This window comes from Nuphar pumila, chromosome 16 (genome assembly GCF_984573655.1).
Source record: "Nuphar pumila chromosome 16, dmNupPumi1.hap1.1, whole genome shotgun sequence".
NCBI classification, from domain to species: Eukaryota; Viridiplantae; Streptophyta; class Magnoliopsida; order Nymphaeales; family Nymphaeaceae; genus Nuphar; species Nuphar pumila.
The window spans coordinates 75,334,984-75,357,072 of record NC_143264.1 but is presented as its reverse complement, the minus strand read 5'-3'; the positions used below and the strand labels follow the sequence as shown (position 1 = coordinate 75,357,072).

The 22,089-nt window shown below is 37.0% G+C and overlaps 3 protein-coding genes across 3 annotated transcripts; 1 reads left to right on the top strand and 2 right to left on the bottom strand.

The window, feature by feature from the left end:
- The first annotated feature begins 3,166 nt into the window (after positions 1-3,166).
- On the top strand, positions 3,167-4,557 carry LOC149813642 (uncharacterized). Its single transcript, XM_089991334.1, has one exon. The coding sequence runs from the start codon at positions 3,294-3,296 to the stop codon at positions 4,344-4,346; it is 1,053 nt and encodes a 350-aa protein (XP_089847460.1). The 5' UTR covers positions 3,167-3,293; the 3' UTR covers positions 4,347-4,557.
- Positions 4,558-6,445: 1,888 nt separating this feature from the next.
- On the bottom strand, positions 6,446-14,801 carry LOC149813641 (peroxidase 20-like). Its single transcript, XM_089991170.1, has 4 exons — positions 14,377-14,801; positions 13,488-13,679; positions 7,328-7,493; positions 6,446-6,936 (listed from the first exon to the last, which is right to left on the bottom strand). Exons 1-4 carry the CDS (start codon positions 14,590-14,592, stop codon positions 6,446-6,448), a joined length of 1,065 nt encoding a protein of 354 aa, XP_089847296.1. The 5' UTR covers positions 14,593-14,801.
- A 1,899-nt stretch (positions 14,802-16,700) lies between these two features.
- On the bottom strand, positions 16,701-20,492 carry LOC149813640 (type I inositol polyphosphate 5-phosphatase 2-like). The gene is made up of 10 exons (XM_089991169.1): positions 20,463-20,492; positions 20,275-20,374; positions 20,109-20,183; positions 19,445-19,532; positions 19,248-19,352; positions 18,018-18,846; positions 17,759-17,943; positions 17,540-17,648; positions 17,249-17,394; positions 16,701-17,061 (listed from the first exon to the last, which is right to left on the bottom strand). Exons 1-10 carry the CDS (start codon positions 20,490-20,492, stop codon positions 16,824-16,826), a joined length of 1,905 nt encoding a protein of 634 aa, XP_089847295.1. The 3' UTR covers positions 16,701-16,823.
- Positions 20,493-22,089: the final 1,597 nt, after the last annotated feature.

Below are 22,089 nucleotides of genomic sequence, written 5' to 3'. Positions count from 1 at the left end.
TCAATATCTTTCCGTTGTGTTTACTCACACAGGTAATAACTTAAGAATTTTGTCATTTAAATGATTTAATTTTGAACTTTATTCTATGAAACTTTTAAACGCCGGTGTATGCGCAGACTGACTCCCTAGAGCTTATTTCGGTTAAGGCAATGCCAATGATGAAATACTTGGTTTAATAATTTCTTTTATGTAATGGTTTAATCAGATTCATTGATGGTAGTTTCGTACTGCATCTGGTACTAGGATGGTAAGATATGCCTGCGCTTGCGCTCAGACGAGCCGTCTAGTACTTGGTACAGTTGGAACGAGTTTGTTGGTGAGACTGTCACATTATTACATTTTTGAAAATATTTTTTTTTGCTATTTTTGGGTTGAAATCTATCGAGCCGTTACACATTCACTAGCTGCTCCTACCAACCAAACCCCCGATAGTGGGTGCAACTTTTTAAAAGAGGTGTTCTTTTAAAAAGTGAGTTCACTGGGGCCAACTTGCTTTACGTTTTTTGAACAATTGAAAATTGGGAACGAAACGTGATAATCTCACGATATATTTAAAACAAGCAAGGTTTTCAAAATCTCTCAATATTAACGTTAAGATTTCATTTATTTAATAAGTGTTAGTGTTTCATTTCTTTAATAATTCATGATAATATCATGAGGTTTTGAATATCTTGGTGATATTTATGACTACCCTAGGGATGTCAACCAATAAGACACATTAGATATCCGAGCCGATTCCAAATCCGATTGATCAAATTCGGATAAGAAAATTGAATCATATTAGTATTGAGATTTGGATTCGATATAAGGAATTCTTGGCCGATGAATATCCAAATTGGATTGCATGTATTTTTTTGGGATTGCTTATGAGCCTATGTCGCAAAGGTTCATGGATATGAAGACATGTCCCAAGTTCGATTCACAAGTTCAGAATTTTTCCAAAGAATAAGAATTGAGGAGACAGATTTTTTAATTAATAAAATACTTTTTTTATATTTTAATACTAAACAGTATTTTTATTGAAAACATTAAAAAAGTATTAAAATAATGGTCATACGTGCTGGTGTTTCTTACCATGCTCACTAGTGTCACCGACGACATGCATTCAAAATGGCGGGTCCCTATAACATGGGTATTAGTTTTTTGTTTTAAATCCGAATCTTAATGTGAATCCAAGTCCAATTATCCAATATTTTATTAGTTAGATTTGGTAGAAGCTACATCTGAATCAAATCCGAAAATTTTACATCCCCAATTGCCGACGATTCTGGTTTGGGTTGGATAACAACCAAATCGTTTTAGTCGAATTCGGTAGAGAGAGAGAGAGAGTAACATCTGAATAATGATCATCTCTCTCTCTATATATATAAATAGGTAGGCTGGGTTTAGGCATACCCTTACCAGTTATACAACTGTACCATTGGGTTTTGAACCTGCAACATCTATCTATCTATATAATCCGTAAGCTGGGGTTAGGCAGACCCTTACCAGTTATACAATTACACCATTGGGTTTTGAACCTGCAACATCTCAAAACAAGGTGACGTGCACTAGCTGCTCCTATCAATTACATATTCAATTAGCTATTTATAAGACATGAGGACATTGCTACTCTTTTTTATTTTTTTTAAATTATGTGGAACTCTTGCAAAACAAGTAAAACCCTCTGCCCCATGACCACCCTGCCTTATGTGGCCTACCTATGAAAGCTAAGGGCACACCCATGCGTCAGCGAGGTGATCCGGCATCTTCGTCCCAACACTCTCACAACCACCCTGCTGGCCATGGGGGCGACCCCATGGTAGTATCTAGCCTAAAGACATGGGTTTTATTTGATCAAGTTGGCCTTACAAGCCTAAAGACATGAAAGTTGACATTTTTACTACAAGGTTCGTAATCATTGATTTTTGGAATCATTGGAAAACCAACTTACATGTTTGCAAAAATACTATCCAAAACCTATTTTCTGCAAAAGAAATTATATAGATTATATTTGCAAGGCTGGATCTTAAAAGATAGAAGATGTAAAAAAAAATTGGTTAATGAATAGCAAATTTTGCATCTCTCTCTCTCTCTCACACACACATATATATATATATATATATATGGACAAATAATTGCTAAAAATGTATGCATATATAAATGTTTCCCCTTTTCATTTTTTTTTGTTTTTTTATAACACACATATAAATGTTCCCCCTTTTATAACACACACACACGTGTATATATATATATATTTATATATATATATATATTGATTTATATTTCACCAAGTTTTAGTGTAATATGAGCTGTTGATTTTCAATCACTCTAAACATACATTTTAAACATTAAAATTGCCTAATCTAATTCATGTTTGATAAAAATAAAAACAAGATGTAAGTGTCGATTCTTAATAAATTGACAATGCTTAACATTAACATGCATCATGAGATCGACAAATTATTAAATAAAAATACATAAGAATATAAAAGAAACATATGTTATATATATATTATTGCATTAATACTGAGATAATAGTGATATTTTCATCATAAGAAATATTTGGAATTGAAAAGCCTCACGCGTTGACATTATATTGGCTTTTGAAAGATCTTGTTAAAACAGTCATACTTAACCAAATGTTTTCCCACATAAGTAGGGAGGCACAAGTAGTCGAGCTAGCGCGAACTCGACTCATTTGAGCTTTGTTCGAAGTCGTTCCAAAAAATAAATGAGCTGAGCTCAAACAAAGTTTAGGTTCCGTACACGAAAATGAACCCAGTTTAAACAATCAGTCCAGCTCGGTGAGCCCCATTAAGCTTGGTTCACATAGGTATATAAAAAATTAGACTATATATATGTATTATTTTATTGATAATATAGTTATAAAGAGAGGTTTTATAGTAATGTGTAGGTCGTCGGTCCTTTTTGAAAATGGTGTGAGTTCAAATCCCATTATCTTTCCTTATTTAAAAAATGGTTTTGGCTTGAACAACCAAAATTTCTTATCGAGCTAAAATGGATGATTTAAATTTCAATAAATTTAAATGCCTAATATACCCCTTGCACCATCCATTTTGAATTCCCAAAATACGAAACTTGGGAGGTATATCCGTAATTTGGATAAACTCCAGGTTCTCGGGGAAAATTTTAGGGGAGAATTCGAACACGCTCTTTCGGCGAAATCGGGAAATAAAAACCCTCCATTTTCCAGGTGGAACAAGAAACCCTAGCTCCAAGATTCCGGCCAAGTGTCCGGAAAGGCAGAAACCTCCGTCGGTATCTCGCCGGAAGGAGAGAGGAAGACGAGGATGAAGGCTTCACTGAAGCTCCGCGAAGACCGGAAACCCTTCATGAGAGCGAAGGTTCCGGTGGGAATCCTAGGGTTTCCGTTCGTCTCTGGGATCTCCGGCGGGGACCCCGGAGACCTCTCCTTCAGCATCCAGACGGCCTGGATTCCCGGGCTCTCTCTGAAGTTCTCATACAGGCCCAACGACTCGTACGACCCCTTCGTCTTCGCCGTAAAATCCGGCATCGGCATGTCGAGCTCGCCGGAGAAGTCCTCCGTCCTGGCGATGGCCGCCGAATTCAGCCTCTTGAAGAGGGGAAACCCGTGCTTCCTGCTTCAGATCAAGCCGGAGTTCGGCGATTTCTCGTTGAGGAAGTCCGTCGCGTCTCCCTCCCGCGGCAAGCTCGGGACCTCCGAAATTGGGAATCCGAAGGAGAACGGAGGGTTTCGCGCGTTTGAGAATAAGACGGAGGAGATTCCGTTGGGGAAGCTGTTGCGGTTAAAGGACTCCCCGGTGCACTCTGTGACTGCAGGCGGGATCCCTGAGTTCTGCTCCGGGGCGGCAATCTCCGCGAGGACGAGGCTTCCGGTGAGGAAGAATGCCATGTTGAAGATCCGCTGGGGCGTGAATTTCCCGCTGGATTCTCTGGCGGCGGACGGTGGATTGCGAGATGGCTTGGCTGGGATGAAGCTCCCGTTCTTGACCGTAGACAAGATCAGCATCGAGAATGTGGGATCGATGCCCCGCAATGTCTCTCCACATGCAAACCAATCGGAGAAAGAAGGGTGGTCTTCGGAATTGGGTATGCCGAACCGGATGCTCTGCATGATGAAGGAGGAACTGCAGGCTCTTCGGAGGGAGAACGGTCTGGTGAGTGAGAGTATTCATGAGCTGAAGTCGAGAATGGGAAAAAAAAATGGTGGTAATCTGCTTGGAACTGAATGCTATGACGTAGATGACAAGCCAAAGAAGAAAAGAGGTGGTGCAGATAACGGAATCAGGGAGCGGAAGCTGCCGGAGTATTCGGGGAGGTCAGGGAATTCGAACCAGACTGACTGCGGCAGATGTGAGTGAAGAGTTAAAGAAAGCCATTAGAGGTGCTTCTAGTGCTTAAAAATGTACATTTGTGTTCCCTTTCTATCAGGTACTTATTGCGTTTTAATGAAGGTTATTTTTTGTTCACCAGTGTTGCTAAGTTTTAGGTGGAAAAAATGGAAGAAATAGCCAATATGTATTATATTGAAGCGGTAATTGAGGCAAAAAATAGTTGTCTTGTTCTTGTTAACTACATGTCTTAGTTTGATCACTGAGAATTTCTATACTTATATGATAGCCACTTAGTCTTCCTTGTCTTCCTGACGGTATTCCATGGATCACTTCACATCTCTAATACTACTCTAGCCTTATTTGGAATTTTGGATGAATCTTTTCCTGACTGAATAACAGTACTCTGTTCGGTATCATTTTGTGGAAAACTAATGTCTCCTGCTGTCGACTTAATGATTCTGCTGTAGCTACCAAGAACATTGTTGTGGCTGCAATAGTATACAACATATATAGTTATCAATTGTACTCTAGTTTGTTCCCTCGATTGAGATTGTCACAACAACATATAAATAGATAATCTCAGATGCTGGTATATCCAAACACCAAGAGGTGACAAGGGCCCGGAAGCAACTCTCTGCACGAGGCACATGGTTATCAAGGGTTGAGATCTATGAGGACCCAAACATATTCTACTGATCGGAAAGATGCAAAGCATATTGAAAAATGGATCTTTTCTCGGTAGGTTTCTTGAATTAGTCATTTCACTTTACCCGATGTAGTTTTACAGCATATGCTCGGACAAGGTCCAACGATATAGTGTTTTTTCCCTTATTTATGCTTTTCCACTAATTCTGCTTTTGAAGCTTATGCTAAATATAGGGACCTTTGTCTATCATGATTTGCTAACAGACATATGAATAGGTTAATGTATTGAGAAAAGAGGCTGCCACTTGTAAACTGTTGTTGTTTGCTACTTGCTGTTTTCAAGGATAGAAGCATTTGGTTCGTAAGTCTGAAGGTAATAGCTTTTATTTTGTTAGACCTCTAGTGAGGGGTTCTTGCGAGATTGCATGCTGCCTCTCAGATAGATGAATCTCTGGTTATTTCTTTTATAGATAAAGGTTTTTTTGGAAGGCTAATAAAATCCCTTTGTGTAAAAAATTATTCTGGTGGCCATTTGCAAGTTCGTTTTGCTGAAATCATATTTCAGGGTAACTGTGAATTTGGTTGCCAGATTCAGGCTTCAAGTTGAATGTTGGCTTCTGTTCTTAACAATTTGGTTATGAGTAGTAGTATAAAGCTCTAAATATTTGTATTTGGGGCATCTTCATAGCTTGTAATTTTTTAGTGTAAGCACACCATGTGCTTAAGTATATATATATATATATATATATATATATATATATATATATATATATATATATATATATATATTTTCATGTGTTATGGGTCATCCAAGATGGCTGTTTATGTTGGGTTTTGGGACCAACCAATGCAAATAGCAAGCCTAGTAACAGTGGGTGAGATAGAGGAATATGCGCTTATCAGACAAATAAACTGAATAACAGTGGGTGAGCTAGAGGAATGTGGATGAGAAGGGGAACAACAATGTGACTGTTCTAAATTTCTAATGTGAGCAAAAAATTGCATTTGTTTTTAGGGCATTAGATGCGTAACAAAGCCCTACAGGTTCTATTCCAATCTTTATGCCTTCAGAAAAGGAGGAAGTGAAACAGGGTACTGTTGAAAGCATAGGAGCAACTTCACATGATTAGTCTAGAAGCTAAACTTGTAATCAATGACCGGCTAAAAGAGTTGAATAGTGTCATATGATGATAAACTGCATTTTTGGATGCTTTACTAGTGATACTTTGGTTATAGTAATGTGCTTGATCGTGATAATTTTCATTATGCTTAATGCGAAAGAGGGGATTTTGGAATCAAAATGCATGGATACATATACTGATTTACAGTTGTCTCCAGATTGCAAATCACATCCTTAAATGGTCAATCCATCATTTGCCTGCCTGTATAAAATCGCATCCACATCCTGTCCATGTTATTTTTATGCATTGTTCAAATACATCTGGTGACAAGATTTTTTTTTTGTTTGGAGAGAGAGAGAGCTAGCTTTCTTCATTGACCTCTTGAGCTTTTCTTGCATTGAATGCCTGCCTCAAGTCTGTGTTCTGCCTATAGTAAGAATTGGTATAACGACAGTTCTCTCGGATCTCCCCGTCACTTCCTGTGAGTGGATTGATGTGTCCCATCTTCACCATGGACTCCGCAAAGTGCCTGAAGAACAATTTTTGGTCGTATGCATAAGCCCACACCCAATATGTTATCTCATCATCTGCATCTTGAGAAACAAGCTTCCTGTCTGAAGCTAGCAATCCCTTCCCCTGCAGGAGGTTGAGGTAGTACTGGTTGTCAAACCTTGTTGCAGTCTTGAAGTCTAGTGGTGTTAGTGTATCATCATCTCCGTCTTCTGGACATATGGATCGCAAGGTCCGCCGGAACATGTAGTCATCCTCGGCGTAACGAGGGTAATCATAGCGGTGTTCATAGATCCTTTGTTTGAAGCTTACACATCTCGATCTACCGATTGTGTGACTCCCTGTTGGCATTTGGAGGGCTTGTTAATTGTCAGCAACAAGGATGGTAATTGGACTAAACCAGGATGGGAAGATATTTGCATAACTATATGTAATTGGGCACAACCTGGATTGTGCTCCTAGTTTATTAAGGTCTAGGTAAAGTTCTCAATCTGACTGGTTGGTCTTACCATCCAACTCATTGGACTTGGTCAACTGCGGCCCAGCTTATAAACCATGCTGTTCATGCTAAGATGAATCCCAGTTGTGGGTTTCATAAAAAAACATCACATCCGCATTCAGAATTTGAAGCAAAATTGGATATGTTGCACTAATCATATTAACAAATAACGTGTGTGAGTCCATGCCATACAGTAATTTCACTACAAAGAAGGGGCTTTGGATTTGACATACCAGACAGTGATACCATGTCTAGCTTGCTTAGTCCTTGATCTCTGAACTTTCTGATGAGAGTCTCTAGGCTTGAATTTGGTGCTGGAATATACTGGTTTGCGCCTGAGAAGCTTGCTGTTAACGAGTCCCTCCTTCCTAATTCCACTGGCCAAAATGGGCCCCCTCTCTTATGTCCAAAAGTAGGAGAGGGAAAGTCAGAAGTCAGGTCATGGTATTTTTTATCTTATTTAGCTCAAATTATTTTCTAGGTGCAAGTTCAAATGTTTGAAGGTGGTCAGTAGGGAACACAGCTTACAGATGTTGACTCACCCTACAAATATTGCCAGGACCGGCATAGTTCCTGTGGTATGCGTTTCACTTTTCACTGATTTGAGGTACACCTAAATTCTAGAGCAGAAATTTTCCTGGATTTTTTTATTTTTCTATTGTTAGTTCTTGGCAGCATTATAGAGTATATTTCAATCCTGCAAGAATTCCTGCACATCTAGATCTTCTACTGATAAGATGGATGTATTCTTTTGTGTGTGTGTGTGTGTGTATATATATATATATATATATATATTGAGTCAACCTAGGTTGACTGAGTCAACCTAGGTTGACTAAGTCAACTTAGGTTGACTTGTATAGCCGTTGGAGAGGTTCCAATGGCTGGAAGGGTTCTCCTCTTCTCTTTCTTCTCTCCTCTATTCTCTATAAGTATGGGGGTGTGTACATGTGTAGGGATTGAGAGAGCGATGGGTAGTTTTAGGATTATGTGTGTGATTTGTGTGTATTGTAGTGAGGATTATTTATAAATTTATATTTTATTTGAATTTCATCATTAATAAAAGTATTTATTTTTAAGTTTTGTGTTCTATGTGTATTTCTATTGTAAATGTGTGTTTAACTACATTGTATTCTTGGTTCTTGGGATGCATTCCGGAGTGCATTGGGATCCATGCCATTTCATGACATTGTATCAGAGCGAGTCATCAGGGTCTCGAAAATGATTCATATTAAATGAATGGAATGGATTCAAGGATTTCATATTCTGGTATGCATCTTTAGCTTTTTGATTTTCATATGTATGTTAAGCATTTTTGTTAAAAGGGAGTTATGTTAAACATAAATATTTTTAAGTATGTAGAAATTGTTGTGTTTTGATGGATAAACTATGTCTTAGATTATAAATATGTGTAGTGAAAAACTATATTTTGCAAAAATATACAAGCTCTTGCACACTTATTTCATTGAATAAAATTATATATATATTGTTTTATATTGTGTGTATTCCCTTTGTGGGATTTGTGAGTGTGTTCCTTGGAGAACACTTTTGTTGTTATCCACTCAAGTTGAAGTTGGTGAACTCTTGGTTCGTGATTGAAGACACTTTTGAATCACTTCTTAAAATATTGTGTTTTGCAAAATACTAAACTTCATATTTGAATGTCTCTTAACGTATATATGGACTATCTTTTGAATTTTTAATATATTGTGATGTAAACATGAACTTTTATTGGGATCTATTTCTAATAGTCTTTCTATCACCATTTGGATATGTTATTTCATTTGAACAATATTGCTCTATTAAGTAAGATTATTTTCAAATGACGTGTTGGATTAAAACCTTCTTTAGTTATATGCCTTAAGAAGTCTTTATTGAATTGCATAAGCGTGACTTGTTATCATATAATAAATGTGTTCATCTTAGTGGTTTCTCTCTTGCGTATTGATATTTTGCATCATGCTAATTGGAGAGTGTTACATTGTGAGAAAAATCTCTTGTTTGATGTGACCACATATACGTGGATCTTTATGGTTCTTTGGGAGTTTTTTTATCAATAACATCTATATTGTTTTTATGTCTCTTGCTTCTCTTTGTGAGGATTGGGTATAGCCCTTAGTTGGCTCTTTGTATATCGCCCCACTAGTGGCTTTGTATATGTGTGGTTGTGCACTAGTGCACTCAAGGTTTTATATCTCTTTAGGAATTTACATATGATTCTCTTCAATAGCCATATAGACTTATGATATAGCTCTAACATCTTAAAATCATATGGGTTCTTCTATTTAGTATGATTTATTGATCTTTTGTATGTGATGTGCTTAGTTCTCTCGTTTATTGATTGGTGGATTTGTGATCTTTTGAAGGATTCTCAAAATTTATAATTTCATCTCCTCTATGTAAATTGCTTTGGGGCATGACTGATTATTTGCTTATTTCAGTTTGTAAAAATTATCATAAGACATCATTGCATATAATTGCATCAATTAACATATTGTTGTGCATATGATTGCACTAATTCTTATGCTAAGGTTTTCATCTAACCATATTGGATTTGATTTGAAACTTGTTTTTTCAAATTAGATATTTGATATAAATTCATCTATTTGGAAATTGATTTTCGTGAGTATGTATCAGAGTTGCCAGTAGGGGAAGTGGGAGCGGGAAGCAAGGCACTTCCAAAATGTTAGGAAGTGAAAGCGCGAGACGACTTAGAAGCGAACCAATAATCGTCTTGGAAGCGAACCAGAAGAGACATAGGAAGCGAGGGAGAAGCGAAAAAATTAAGAAAAAATAAAATAAAAAAACAAAAAAAAATAAGGAAAAGCACAGGGGAAACCTGCTTCCCCTAAATGGAATGGGAAGCGCACTTTCCCTAAATTGGAAAGCACGTTTCTCAATTTTTTTGGTGCTTCCCCGCATGTTTCGAAAGCATCATATTTCACGCTTTCGAAATGCGCTTCGGAGAAGTGCGCTTTCCCATATAGTATGGCGCTTCCGATAACCTTAGCATGTATTGCCTTTTTATGGCATTTGGATTGTCCATCACTGGATTTTATATACTGCATCATTTGTTTTTTACCTTGTTATTGGGTCAGGGTTAGCCGTTGAGGTGAGTTGTGTGTGCACCTTCATGTCATCTTATCAATCTAGATTATCAAGTTTATGAGTGACATGTTGTCATTTGCCTTGGGTCTGATTGATGGATGATTGACCTCTGAATTCATTGTTGTTGAAAATCCGAGTTAGTCGTTGGGCGATTTGTGTGTGTACACCTCATGTCATCTTGTTAGTTTAGATATGTATCTAACTGACATGTGATTGACTTTAATTTCTATGAGTGTGTTTTATTACTCATTTGTTTATATGTCCATTGTTACGGTATTGTATGCTTGATATCTTGTTTGAAACTATGGAGTTTCAAAAGATCATTAAAATCATTATCACTATTATTGATGGCATTAGTTGGTTTTTCATTACAAGCTCTCTTATATCTTTTTGTTACCTCTTTTTATACCTCGTATCTAAGTATCATTATATGTAGACAAGAGATGTTTACACTTTTGTGTGTTTGTTTAGCCCATAAGATTTTGAGTGTCATTATATGTAGACAATAAATGTTTATTCACACTTTTTGTGTGTTTATTTACCCCATAAGTGACATTGAGATTGCACTCTTGTTCTAGTAGCTGATACACTTATTTTGACTATCATCATATATAGACAAGATATGTTTATTCACACTTTTTTGTGTGTTTGTTTAGCCCACAAGTGACATTGAGATTATATTCTTGTTCTAGTGGATGATACACTTATTTTGAGTTCCATTATATGGAGATAAGAGATGATGTTTTCAATGTGGTGAGTTATGTGCACCCATTGGTTATGATCTTGTTCTAGTCGCTAATACAATTGTTTTAAGTGTCATTTTATGTATATAAGAGATGTTGGTTATTCACATTTTTTGTATTTTTTAGCCTTTTAGTGACATTGTGATTATGCTCTTGTTATAGTTACTGATACACTTGATTTTTGAGGATTGGAGGTCTAGTGAGGTGATTGCTTGTGGTGGTCAAACAGTGTTAGATTTGCTAATATCATTCATTGTAGGATTTTTAAATCTCTTCGTATTTTTTCTAAACTCATTTGCTCTTGTATGAAAAATGATTATTGAAATGTTTTCATGCATTTTGCATTTAATATAATTTAGTTGCATGATTTGTTCCATGATTTATTGTCTTGCATGTTTTGCATAAGTTTAGTTAATGCTTTCTAGGCATTTGTTAATGAAGGTTATATTATTGTTACCTTGGGAGTTGTTTGTGTGTTTTCAATTGGTCCATAAGTGACCACCATCGTATTGATATCTCATTGTAGCTTTTGTGGCATTTCTTTGAGATATTGTTGGATTCATTAGTTAGTTTTCTAAGCATGTGTTCTTGAAAGATGTTTCATTATTATCTCTTAAAATTGGTCCACAAGTAACATTTTTAGTTGCATGGCTAATATTGCTTCTAAAATGAAATTGATCTATGTGTATTTGACTTTTCTTAAATCTTTTATTGAGTAATTAAAATCATTTCTTATCTTTTGCTGTGTAAAAATGATTTGTTATTTATATATCTTTGTGAGTTATTTCTTCGTGATGTTGATAATGTTGAAAATCCATATCTTTTATGCATTAATATACCTTTTGTGATAGATATATGTGTGCATGATTTCATGAATTAAATGACTATCGTGTTTGAAATTAATGAATTTTCAAAATTAATTCTTACTTTAAATGATTTTAAAAATTGTTAAATTGACTTTTCTTCTATATTGCATATTTGTGTGCTTGGCCATCTTCTCTCCATAATATATATAGGTATAATTATTTTTTTGTTAGATTTCTCTTGTTTTGATATCTTTATAGGTTTTTCAAATATTGGCGGTATTGATAATTTTTAATACATTTCGAAAATATCAAGAATTGATGATATTGAAGATCTTTTGTGTAATGGAGCATATGATTGAATACCCTTTGCAGAAGCACTAAATGAAAGAACTTGATGAAGTCTATGAAGACATTTTATGTAATGGGTTTCTTCTTTTGCAAGGGTTTTAAGATTGATGTATTCTTGTGTGTGTGTGTATATATATATATATATATATATATATATATATATATATATATATATATATATATATATTAAGTCAACCTAGGTTGACTTGTATAGCCGTTGGAGAGGTTCCAATGGCTAGATTTTTAGCCGTTGGAACCTCTCCAACGGCTAGAAGGCTTCTTCCCTTCTTTTTCTTCTCTCCTCTCCTCTGTTCTCTTTCTTCTCTATAAGTTTGAGTGTGTGCATGTATAGGGGGTTGAGAGAGTGATGGGTAGTTTTAGGATTATGTGTGTGACTTGAGTGTATTCTATGTCACAGGGACTCGGCAAACTGGGTGCCGCACAACGTGCCCAGGGTCATTTATGTCCAACTTTTGGACTTTATATATATATATATATATTTCCCGCACCCAAGTTTTTTGAAAGTGCCGCATCCCCGCACCCACACCCACACCCATGTGACAAAGTATATTGTATTGAATATTTTTTGTAATTTTATATTTCTTTTGTATTATTTGAATTTCATCTTTAATGAAATTGTTTATTTTTAAGTCTTGTGTTCTATTGGTATTTAACTACATTGTATTCTTGGTTTTTGGGATGCATTTTGGAATGCATTGGAATCCGTGCCATTTCATGACATCTATGTCTTATACATTCAGTAAATGGACCAAGTTGCCTTGTCAGGAAGCTTGATAATGAGCTGCTTCAGGCTCATATTAATCATGATTAGCCTATTTTATGAACTCAGTGTGTTTAACAAAGCTTAAAAGAGGGCTTCTTGGCTCAAGGTGTCTATATATATATATATATATATATATATATATATATATATATATATATATATATATATATATATATATATATATATATATATATATATAGAGAGAGAGAGAGAGAGAGAGAGAGAGAGAGAGAGAGAGAGAGAGAGAGAGAGAGAGAGAGAATCACGTAACCATGTGCAAATGAGCAATAGATGATATAAATGGTTATGAGCCGATTTCTTTACTTTAATCATTCTTTGAACTTTTTATTTTATTTGGTTACTTGCATGAACCTAGCAGTTCTCCTTGTCCTTTAAATTTTTTTGACTTTTTATTAAAATGAGCTGGCTTGGGCTCAAGTTCAAGCTCGTGTTGAGCCAAAACAGGTCAAAGCTTGAACAAAGGGAGCTTTAGTTTATTAGCCTTGTTTACTAGCCCTATCAATGACATGCATTCTGAGAATTACTGGTGAAGTATTCGGCAAGCAACTCTGCAATATGATTCGTAAGTGAGACAATTTGGGCTTACCAGATGCACAGAGTCACGTGCAGCAAGTGCAAGAATGTCAGCGCATGAAACTGTTTGAGGACAAGCTTCTTCTAAGGTGAACTTGATGCGATCAATCACCCCAAATCCTCTGGCAGAGTGCAGGTTTGGTACTGCTTCCTTTTCACTTACTATGTCTCTACTGCTGTCCAGTAGCACCGATCCATCACACCCCTGCACAAACAAATGCATGGACACGATATATATGTGTGCTTAGATTGCCTTGTACAAAGTAGGCTTAGGGTGCTTTTTGAATGTAGTTTTTGGATTTCTGAAATCAAATTATTCTGAAGAATTGAAAACACGAGAAACTATTAAAATTTCATATTTCACTGAAAACATTATGTATTTGAGAGAGAGAGAGAGAGCACCTAGCAATAACTGCAAATATGGGTTTATGGAATATTTTTTCAAAAACTGATAAAATCACAAAATCTTCACAAATATTGCTTATCTTGAAATTATTATAATGTGACTGCTGTATTAACACCTTTGTTTTATGTACAATATATACTTCTATGCTTTTGAAACTTACATAAGCTGATATTTTTCTCAAATATCCAAAATTTATTTCATTGCAAGATTTTCCCTTGCTGAGGAAACCTCGATAATGACGTTTATGACATTGCTCCCCACATTATAAAGTTGGAAGCTTGAAAATAAATTCGGAAGTCTTTCAAAACTCTAGAATCTCGGTAGCTTAAAAAAAAGGTAAAATCAAGTCTTTCGTGTGTGTGTGTAGAATTTAATAAACCAAACATGAAAAAAAGTCCAAAATATCAACATTATGCGCTTATTAAAACCAAACACGAAGAAAAATTCAAAATTATAACAAAAATATGAATGTTATGTGCGAATGACAGAAAATCACCATGACAAAGCAATCATGGAAATAGAGTCGAAGCAGCGGTCCTGCCATGCGTGGATCCCTCCAGAGTTCAACCTTCACATGATGGCTCACTATATGCTCTGCAACGGGACACGACTGGCTATAGTAATCCTCAACAAGCTCTCCAGCACCAACCAAACAAATGAAACGGCTGAAGACAATGAGGACTGAAACAATGAGTCTCCAAAGGAGCTTCATTCTTCAATCTTGATTTGCACGAGGAAGGCTACCTCTTTAACACATTTTATACACTTTTTGCTTGCATTGCTCTGTTTCGTGACACTTATTTTTCATTCATCTATGAAGAAATAAGGAAGAATACGAGACATGTTTATGGTAGATGAAACTACTTCAACTGTCGTGTCTGCTGTTCAATTGTTTATTCGAGTAAAGACCCATGTCAGTTTTCAAAATATTCTTTTGTGGGTCTCCCATGGTTTTCTTCCACAGGTGTTATTGTGGTTTGTTTGGCTTTTCCCTGCAACAAAGGTTTCTCGACACCATAAGACCAACCTCATCATATCTACCTCTCAAAAAATTTGATTCCGAACTGATAAGACTCAAAAACCTACTACAATTATTTCTTTAAAATGGGGTTGGTTGTTTCTTTTCTTGAGCTTGTCCAAAGATGACGGTAAAATGAGTGGATTACTCTGTCAAGAGGCAGATTTAGCCTTGAACAAAGCCAGAAACCGTCTCTAAAAAGAAGGAATGGAGGTAATTTTTATACTATATCTCAAAGGGTTACAGTACGCAGAATTTGGGCTATCTCAAAGGGTTACTGCCTTAGTCCGCATGGCTAGCTATCCGAGTGGTTGTGAAGGTGTTGAGATTAAGGCCCTGGATCAAACCCTGCTGGTGCACGAGTGTATCCGTGGCTTTAGAAGGTGTGCCACTTAAGACAGGTGGTTGTGGGCCCCACTTGGAGTTTGCCTTGCCGGAGGAGTGTGTGTGTGTGTGTGTTCCATTAAGTGACCAGGTTCTCGGCGAGGGCTCCTTAGTCACGAGGATCATGGTTGTGTATGTCTCTGGTGTTGTATGCCCGTGTCTGTGTGTGTGTGTGTGTATATATATATAGTCATGAGGATTATGGTTGTGTATGTCTCTGGTGTTGTATGCCCGTGTCCGTGTGTGTGTATGTGTGCGCGCGTGCGTGAGAGAGAGAGAGAGAGAGAGAGAGAGAGAGAGAGAGAGAGAGAGAGAGAGAGAGAGAGAGAGAGAGGGGTTATTTTCTAAAGATTGTAGACTAAACGTGGATAATATCTTTAAAATCAATTATCAATGTGTTATACCAATGGGGGCTCCGCGTGGTTGGTAAGAGCTGTCAGTGCACTTCTCCTTGTGGTCAGATGTTGCAGGTCCAAACCCCAGTGGTACATTGAATAATAACTGGTGGAGTCTGCCTAACCCCAATCTTGCCTTTAAAAAAGAAAAATATAAGTGTTACTCTGACTTCTAACGCAATTTGACAATTAGAAAATACATAAAACTTAGGTCAAGCCTATTTTTTATTGTAAACAATCTCAACTAAGAATTGCTGTTGGCTGCGTTTGGTTTTTGGCATCTGGGTTGGGTCGTGATGGCCCCCTAAAAAAATATCGGTTTGGAGGTCTGGATTTGGTAGGATGCCTAATGTCCTCCAATCTTGGCTTGGGAAGCCAACAGTGCAAATGGATCGGGCATTTTTTATTGTAAAAAAAAAAAAATATATAAGTGTTACTCTGACTTCTAACGCAATTTGGCAATTAGAAAATAAATAAAACTTAGGTCAAGCCTATTTTTTATTGTAAACAATCTCAACTATGAGAATTGCTGTTGGCTGCGTTTGGTTTTTGGCATCTGGGTTGGGTCGTGATGGTCCCCTAAAAAAATGTCGGTTTGGTGGTCTGGATGTGGTAGGATGCTTAATGTCCTCCAATCTTGGCTTGGGAAGCCAACAGTGCAAATGGATCGGGCATGGTCACACTATTTGAATCTGATGCTATTTTTGGATAGAGATCTTTGGATAATGATCTTAACGTGTACCTGGATCAAACTTGGATATGCTCAATCAAAGATTTTGCATTTGGATTGGATTCATAATCAGCATTTTATGCTGAACCAGAGTTTAGATTCTAACAAATGTGATTCATCAGTATTTTTTTCTTGTAAAAATGCTTGTTTTTAGTTTTTTTTTTACCCGATCTAGTGTTACCACGTACATTTTGGGTTCTGGATTCAACCCCCCTTCATGGGATGTCAAACTGACAATTGCAACCATGCCAACTTCAAATACCAATATAATGTTGGGAAATAGAGAATTCTGTGAGGATACCAACACTACCAACATAATGTTGATTCATCAAAAAACTAAATGTTGGATTTGACACCCAAAGGAACAAACAAGTTACACCAGTTTATTTCCCATCTTACACAACTTAGACAAGGAGCTACCTTACATCCATGAAATCTGGAGATGCATCATTAACAATTTCTTCATTGATGAGTCCAACAGGAAGAAAGCCTGCATTGGATAAACCGAGTACACTCTGAAGCTTCCGATGGCTAAAAACTTCAGCCTTCACCAAGAACATGGAACTAACAGGTCGATGATCAGAGAGCCCGAGTTCTGCTCTAGTGTAAGAAAGCTGCCTGATTCCCTTTCCAAACCAAAGTATTCGGTCACACCTGCCAGTAGCAACATGCAACAGCCAATCATGACCTTAAAATCTAAGGTGGTAGATACCAACCAGCTAATAGAAGCACACTTTGAGAGAATCACACACACACACAGATGCAAGATTGAAGGTCTAGTTAACTGTGAACAGATTTCATATGCCTATCATGCATGACAGGTAAGTCTTGCATTAAGTACCAAGCAGGTGATCGCTGCTTTCCTCCCCTTGCATTTTCACCAGCATACACATCTGAGTCGAATTCATACTTGTACGTGGGAGCAAAATCTATCCATCCCTCCTTCCATCCATCAAATATACGACCTCTCCACATCTCTTTACAAAGCTGCATGATACTGATATTACTAGCAACTGCCACTGTTATAAACTAGGAAGTATTTTGGAGACCTCCCAGACAAGAAATCTCCAAGAAACATTGTAATTCCCTGATTATTGCTGTTATGAATGACATATCACAGTGGCAGTCTCACCTGATCGTTACTGATGAGCTCATCCCATTGTCGCTTGGCAACATGCTTTCTCACTTCAGTATCTTCCATATCGAGGCGATAATTTAAATCCCCAAACCAAAAGATTTGACTGCAAAAAATGGACAGGCCAACAACAAAGCAATGGGGTGTTAGAAGAGCATATCTATGATGCATAACTAACATAACTTTGAAAAAAGTGAGGTCTCAACAATTCCTTACTCATGTGAGGTGATTTTTTGCGGTTCTTCAGCAGCAATTGCAGATGAAAATTTTGTGCATCGCAAGATTTCACGCACATCAGAATTGCGACGTTCTTTATCACCATCTTTTTGACCAGAAGTCAAATGAGAACAAACAAAGCATAACCTTGTCTGGAAAAGAGACATGCTGACTGAAATAGAACCCTGCAACAAAGGCAGCAATAGTAAATGAAGATGAGTATGATCACTAGCGTGACTTTGAGAGAGAGATAAAGGACCTTGTTTCCCATGTAACCCATCAGGCCTACACCAACTGGACAAACCTTCAGACTAGTTATATGTCTTCTCAATGCCCAGCGGACCCAAATGGAGACATATATTCCTACCATCTGCTTGCTGACAATGCGCACATATCTGGCACGCGTTCTTTTGCACTCATGTTCAGTTGTATCACTACATTGACCCTCTTTGAAATTGGAAGGATCAATGTTAACATCCGCATCAGTCGTGATGGCAGAAGGAACTCTTGATAGATTGCTTGCAGCTGTTACAGAGATCTCATCCTGCTCTGGCCAGATCAATCCAAGGTTTCCTGAGCTATGATACACTGTTTTCAGCTTGCTATTGTATTTTGAACCGGGTGAAGCTAAAACAAGTTGCTTTTCAACTTTGTGAGAGCCCAACACTCCAGAACTACTAGAAACTCTTTTTAGTCTATGAGATGAATGACCTTGCACTGCTGTGTCCAGTGGATGTTCTGGCCAACATAATCTACTATCTCCATCTTGGCCGGAATCCCCCTTCAACTGAAGCCTCTCACCGGAGTTTATCAATTCTCCAACATTGTCCATTCCAAAAGGAGAGTGTGCATCACACTTACTGCTTCCAGTATCTACATCAGGAACTTGAATATCAACATCAAGTTCATCAGGAGCAGAAGATGAATTCAAAACTGGTGAGGGAGGAGCAGTATAGTCTTTGCATTTTGTTTGCTTTTTCTGGGTCTGATTAAGTGTTTTTCGGATGATGGCCTCCCATTTTGGGATTGGGCTGCTATCCTCTGCACCTAATACATTCCTGGCATTCAAAGCAACTGCCTCTTGAAAACTGCAAATGGGAGGATCAGTATGAGATAGAAACTCATATATATATCAATCAGTAGCTCCTAGCGTCCTAACAATTTATGTCCAAAATCATCCTAAACACTTTCAACGAACATAGTTCCAAGTGTTTTTGGATGAATCCAAACTTGTAGACGTGTTCATCATTACTTATTCACTAAAAACTATGTTTGGATGTTTTTTTATTTCATCAATTTCAGTGCAATATGAGCCGTTGGTTTTTTATTTCTCCAAAAATACATCTAAACATGAAAGATTTCTCTCTTCTCTCTCTCTGTATGCACCTACATACACATGCATGTATAAAAAAATTCTGACATTGAACTCAGGCATGTGATATGAAATTATGAATTGGTTAAAAAATTCGACCGCAAACCAACTACTTACCCAATCACATATATGTCTGCAGGTTCTTTTGTAGAAAGCCATCCGTCAATATCAAGAGACTCATGGGGAAGTCTTCCTGCGACATTCCATGTCCCTATTGCAACTCTGAAATCCAAAATATTTTACATAGACAATGGGATAAAAAATTTAAGGGCTTCAAAGACACTACCAGCATCAGTATTTGATCGATGGTAGACCTTATCTCTTTGTCAGTTATGTATTCAGCACAGAGCATCTCTGATTTTCCTCCCCTAAGCCTCCATAGATAGTCTTTTGATGTTGGCCCTGAAAGATAAAGGCATACAAGTTATGACAGTGTGGATGGCAAGAAGATGAATGGCAAGATGAAGGGATACACTAAGTATATAATAAAAGTTGGTTCATCAAGATGCCAAAGAAAATGGTACATGCAAACTAGAAAGTTCGGGTCTATATAACACCCTGCATATGATCATCCAAATCATAATTAACTTAGTGTTTAGACTACACAAACCATTCAAGGTAACAAATATTGAATGTAGAGTTGGCTGGAAAATGCATAGCTAATTCCAAATGGATGAACTGAAAATGAACCCCTTACCATCAACAAATTGAGCAAACATATTATCAATGTCTATCAATATTTTCTTTTCCAAACAAAATCCATTCAAGGTAAATGCATTCCATGAACCTACATTCAACTTATAAGAAGCATTTTCTCTTTCAAGGTCTCAATAACTTCATCCACAGGAAATTCCAATTCTGTAAGATGTAATTACAAAAGTTGGTGGTTTATAATTTAAAGGATCATGACACATGTAGATGCAAAAATGGGATCAGGACTCGAGATTCAGTGTCCCAATGAATGGAACTTATTATTACCTGAACCTTGAATTTTGGATACAGCTTGCTTTCCATGCATTGTCTTAATTGGATCCCTTTCTAGGTCATTTGCATCTTGAGACAAAAATAAGCATAAGATTGAGTAGAGCCAGTGAAAACTGAAACTAATTAACCAGATGGAAATTCTACACACCATATAACCTACCACCGTCTTCACTCTCTGTGTCCGGTTCATCCTCACTAAAGTCATGCAACTTGGGCTTAACATTAAGCCACTTATTCAACACAATGAATGGCCAAAAAGACTGTGCACATGAAAGAGCACTAACAATTAAGTTTCTTTAACAGAAGAGACCAGAACAGGAACGTCTAAAAACATTGCTGCTGCATTACCTTTGAATGCTTTGATCTACGAGTTCTCATGGCAGATCCTTACTCAGGATCAAGTCTTAGAAGCCAATGCAAGCTTCTGGAGGAAGCTCAGGAATAAAATGTCAGAGAAAATAGGTGATGATTCCTCGTAAAGTACAACATACAATTAGTCAAGAAAGACTTTAAATGGCAGTGTGATAACCCTCAGATTGAGACTAATGAAGATGTGCTTCTTCAAATTGAAAGCAAGCAAGTTGGCAAGAAACTCCAAAACAAGAATTATACGTCAGGATATGAGATTCCTCGTTGGACCAAAGGTAAAGCAGTAAAGCTTATGGTCATTCACATACCTATCAAGAAAATGCATGTGATATAAATCAGCCAACAATAGTAATGATATCTCAAAGCTTAGACATGAACCAAAAAGTAGTATCAGGGCACCAATTCAACAGCTAGAAAGTGGCTTGCATCATCAACATATTAAATTATCTAATCAATTATTGTTTGGTCCTAAAATGTTAGGCCCATTTTAAACATAGTAAATAGTCTAGCTATTTATTTATTTATTTTTAGCTAGGCCAAGGGAAACCCTCTCCATCATTGACTGCATATTGGCATACCTCCAGTTGGTAAAAGCCTTGAGGTTCTCCCTGCCCACCAAGGAGTGCACCACCTTGGACCTTAAGGAGAGGGACGTCCTCCCTGGGTTTTGAACTTGTGATGTCTCGTCATTTTGGTAAATTCAAAAGTTGCCCTACTAGATGATCGGAGCCCTTGTGGGCAGTCTAGCTATTTATTATTAAGCATACGAAAGTGTAAAGAAATAATTAGCTGTCAAATATGGAAGGAATGAGAGCAACAGAAGTACAATACAATGTACCTGCCCAAAAGAATAAACTTCACAATCAACATTGGTTTTTGCATAAATGCAGATTGTGGTATGACGAATAGCAATGATTAGCGTGTCCCAGATAATAACTTGAACCATATGGACAGATGAGATGTTTTTACAGCAAAAACTAGTTCACAAAAGTTTTTTAGACAGAAAAGTCCTTACCATATGCAGAAAACCCAATTTATTGGAGATGATGATAAAGCAACATGAACTTTTCTAAAGTGGAGAGGCTGCCCTGACTTGCGTACAGGAAGACCCAAATGGCAGTGAAACATCTTGCCCGTAGATCTAAATTAACATTTTGGATAAAAAACAACATTACATCTTATTACTGTTGGGTTTTGAATACCCTAATTGATGCAACGGAATATGGCTACGGCCACAAAAAATAAGGTTGAGAAGGAGAGGAACTTAAACATTTTTCTCACACTTACACACAAATATACTAAAAAATAAATAATATTTTATTGAACAAATGAGATGAGATTGCATGTCCAACACAAGAAGGATGAGGGCTTTATATAGAGCAAAAAAAAAAAGAAGCATGTCCCTTCAAAAGGTTACACATTTTCAAAATTAACTTAATACCTTTTGGTAAATTTCAAAAACACATAAAGTTGAATCCTTTTATCAAGCAAGGTGTCTTTGGAAATCTAAGACATCTCTTCCCTTTACTTTTGGATTTGGATATTACAAATTACTAATTTTGACATTCTCCTTTAATTCGTAAGATGATCTGAAAATTTTGAACTT

Coding starts and splice junctions, on each gene's coding strand:
- LOC149813641 (XM_089991170.1), bottom strand. CDS start 14,592: ATGAAGCTCCTTTGGAGACTCATTGTTTCAGTCCTCATTGTCTTCAGC. Junction 7,494..13,487: donor CACGTGACTCTGTGCATCTG/GTAAGCCCAAAT, acceptor TTTGGACATAAG/AGAGGGGGCCCATTTTGGCC. Junction 6,937..7,327: donor AGACATGGTATCACTGTCTG/GTATGTCAAATC, acceptor AAATGCCAACAG/GGAGTCACACAATCGGTAGA.
- LOC149813642 (XM_089991334.1), top strand. CDS start 3,294: ATGAAGGCTTCACTGAAGCTCCGCGAAGACCGGAAACCCTTCATGAGA.
- LOC149813640 (XM_089991169.1), bottom strand. CDS start 20,492: ATGAGAACTCGTAGATCAAAGCATTCAAAG. Junction 20,375..20,462: donor GTAGATCAAAGCATTCAAAG/GTAATGCAGCAG, acceptor TCATGTGCACAG/TCTTTTTGGCCATTCATTGT. Junction 19,353..19,444: donor ATAACTGACAAAGAGATAAG/GTCTACCATCGA, acceptor TTTGGATTTCAG/AGTTGCAATAGGGACATGGA.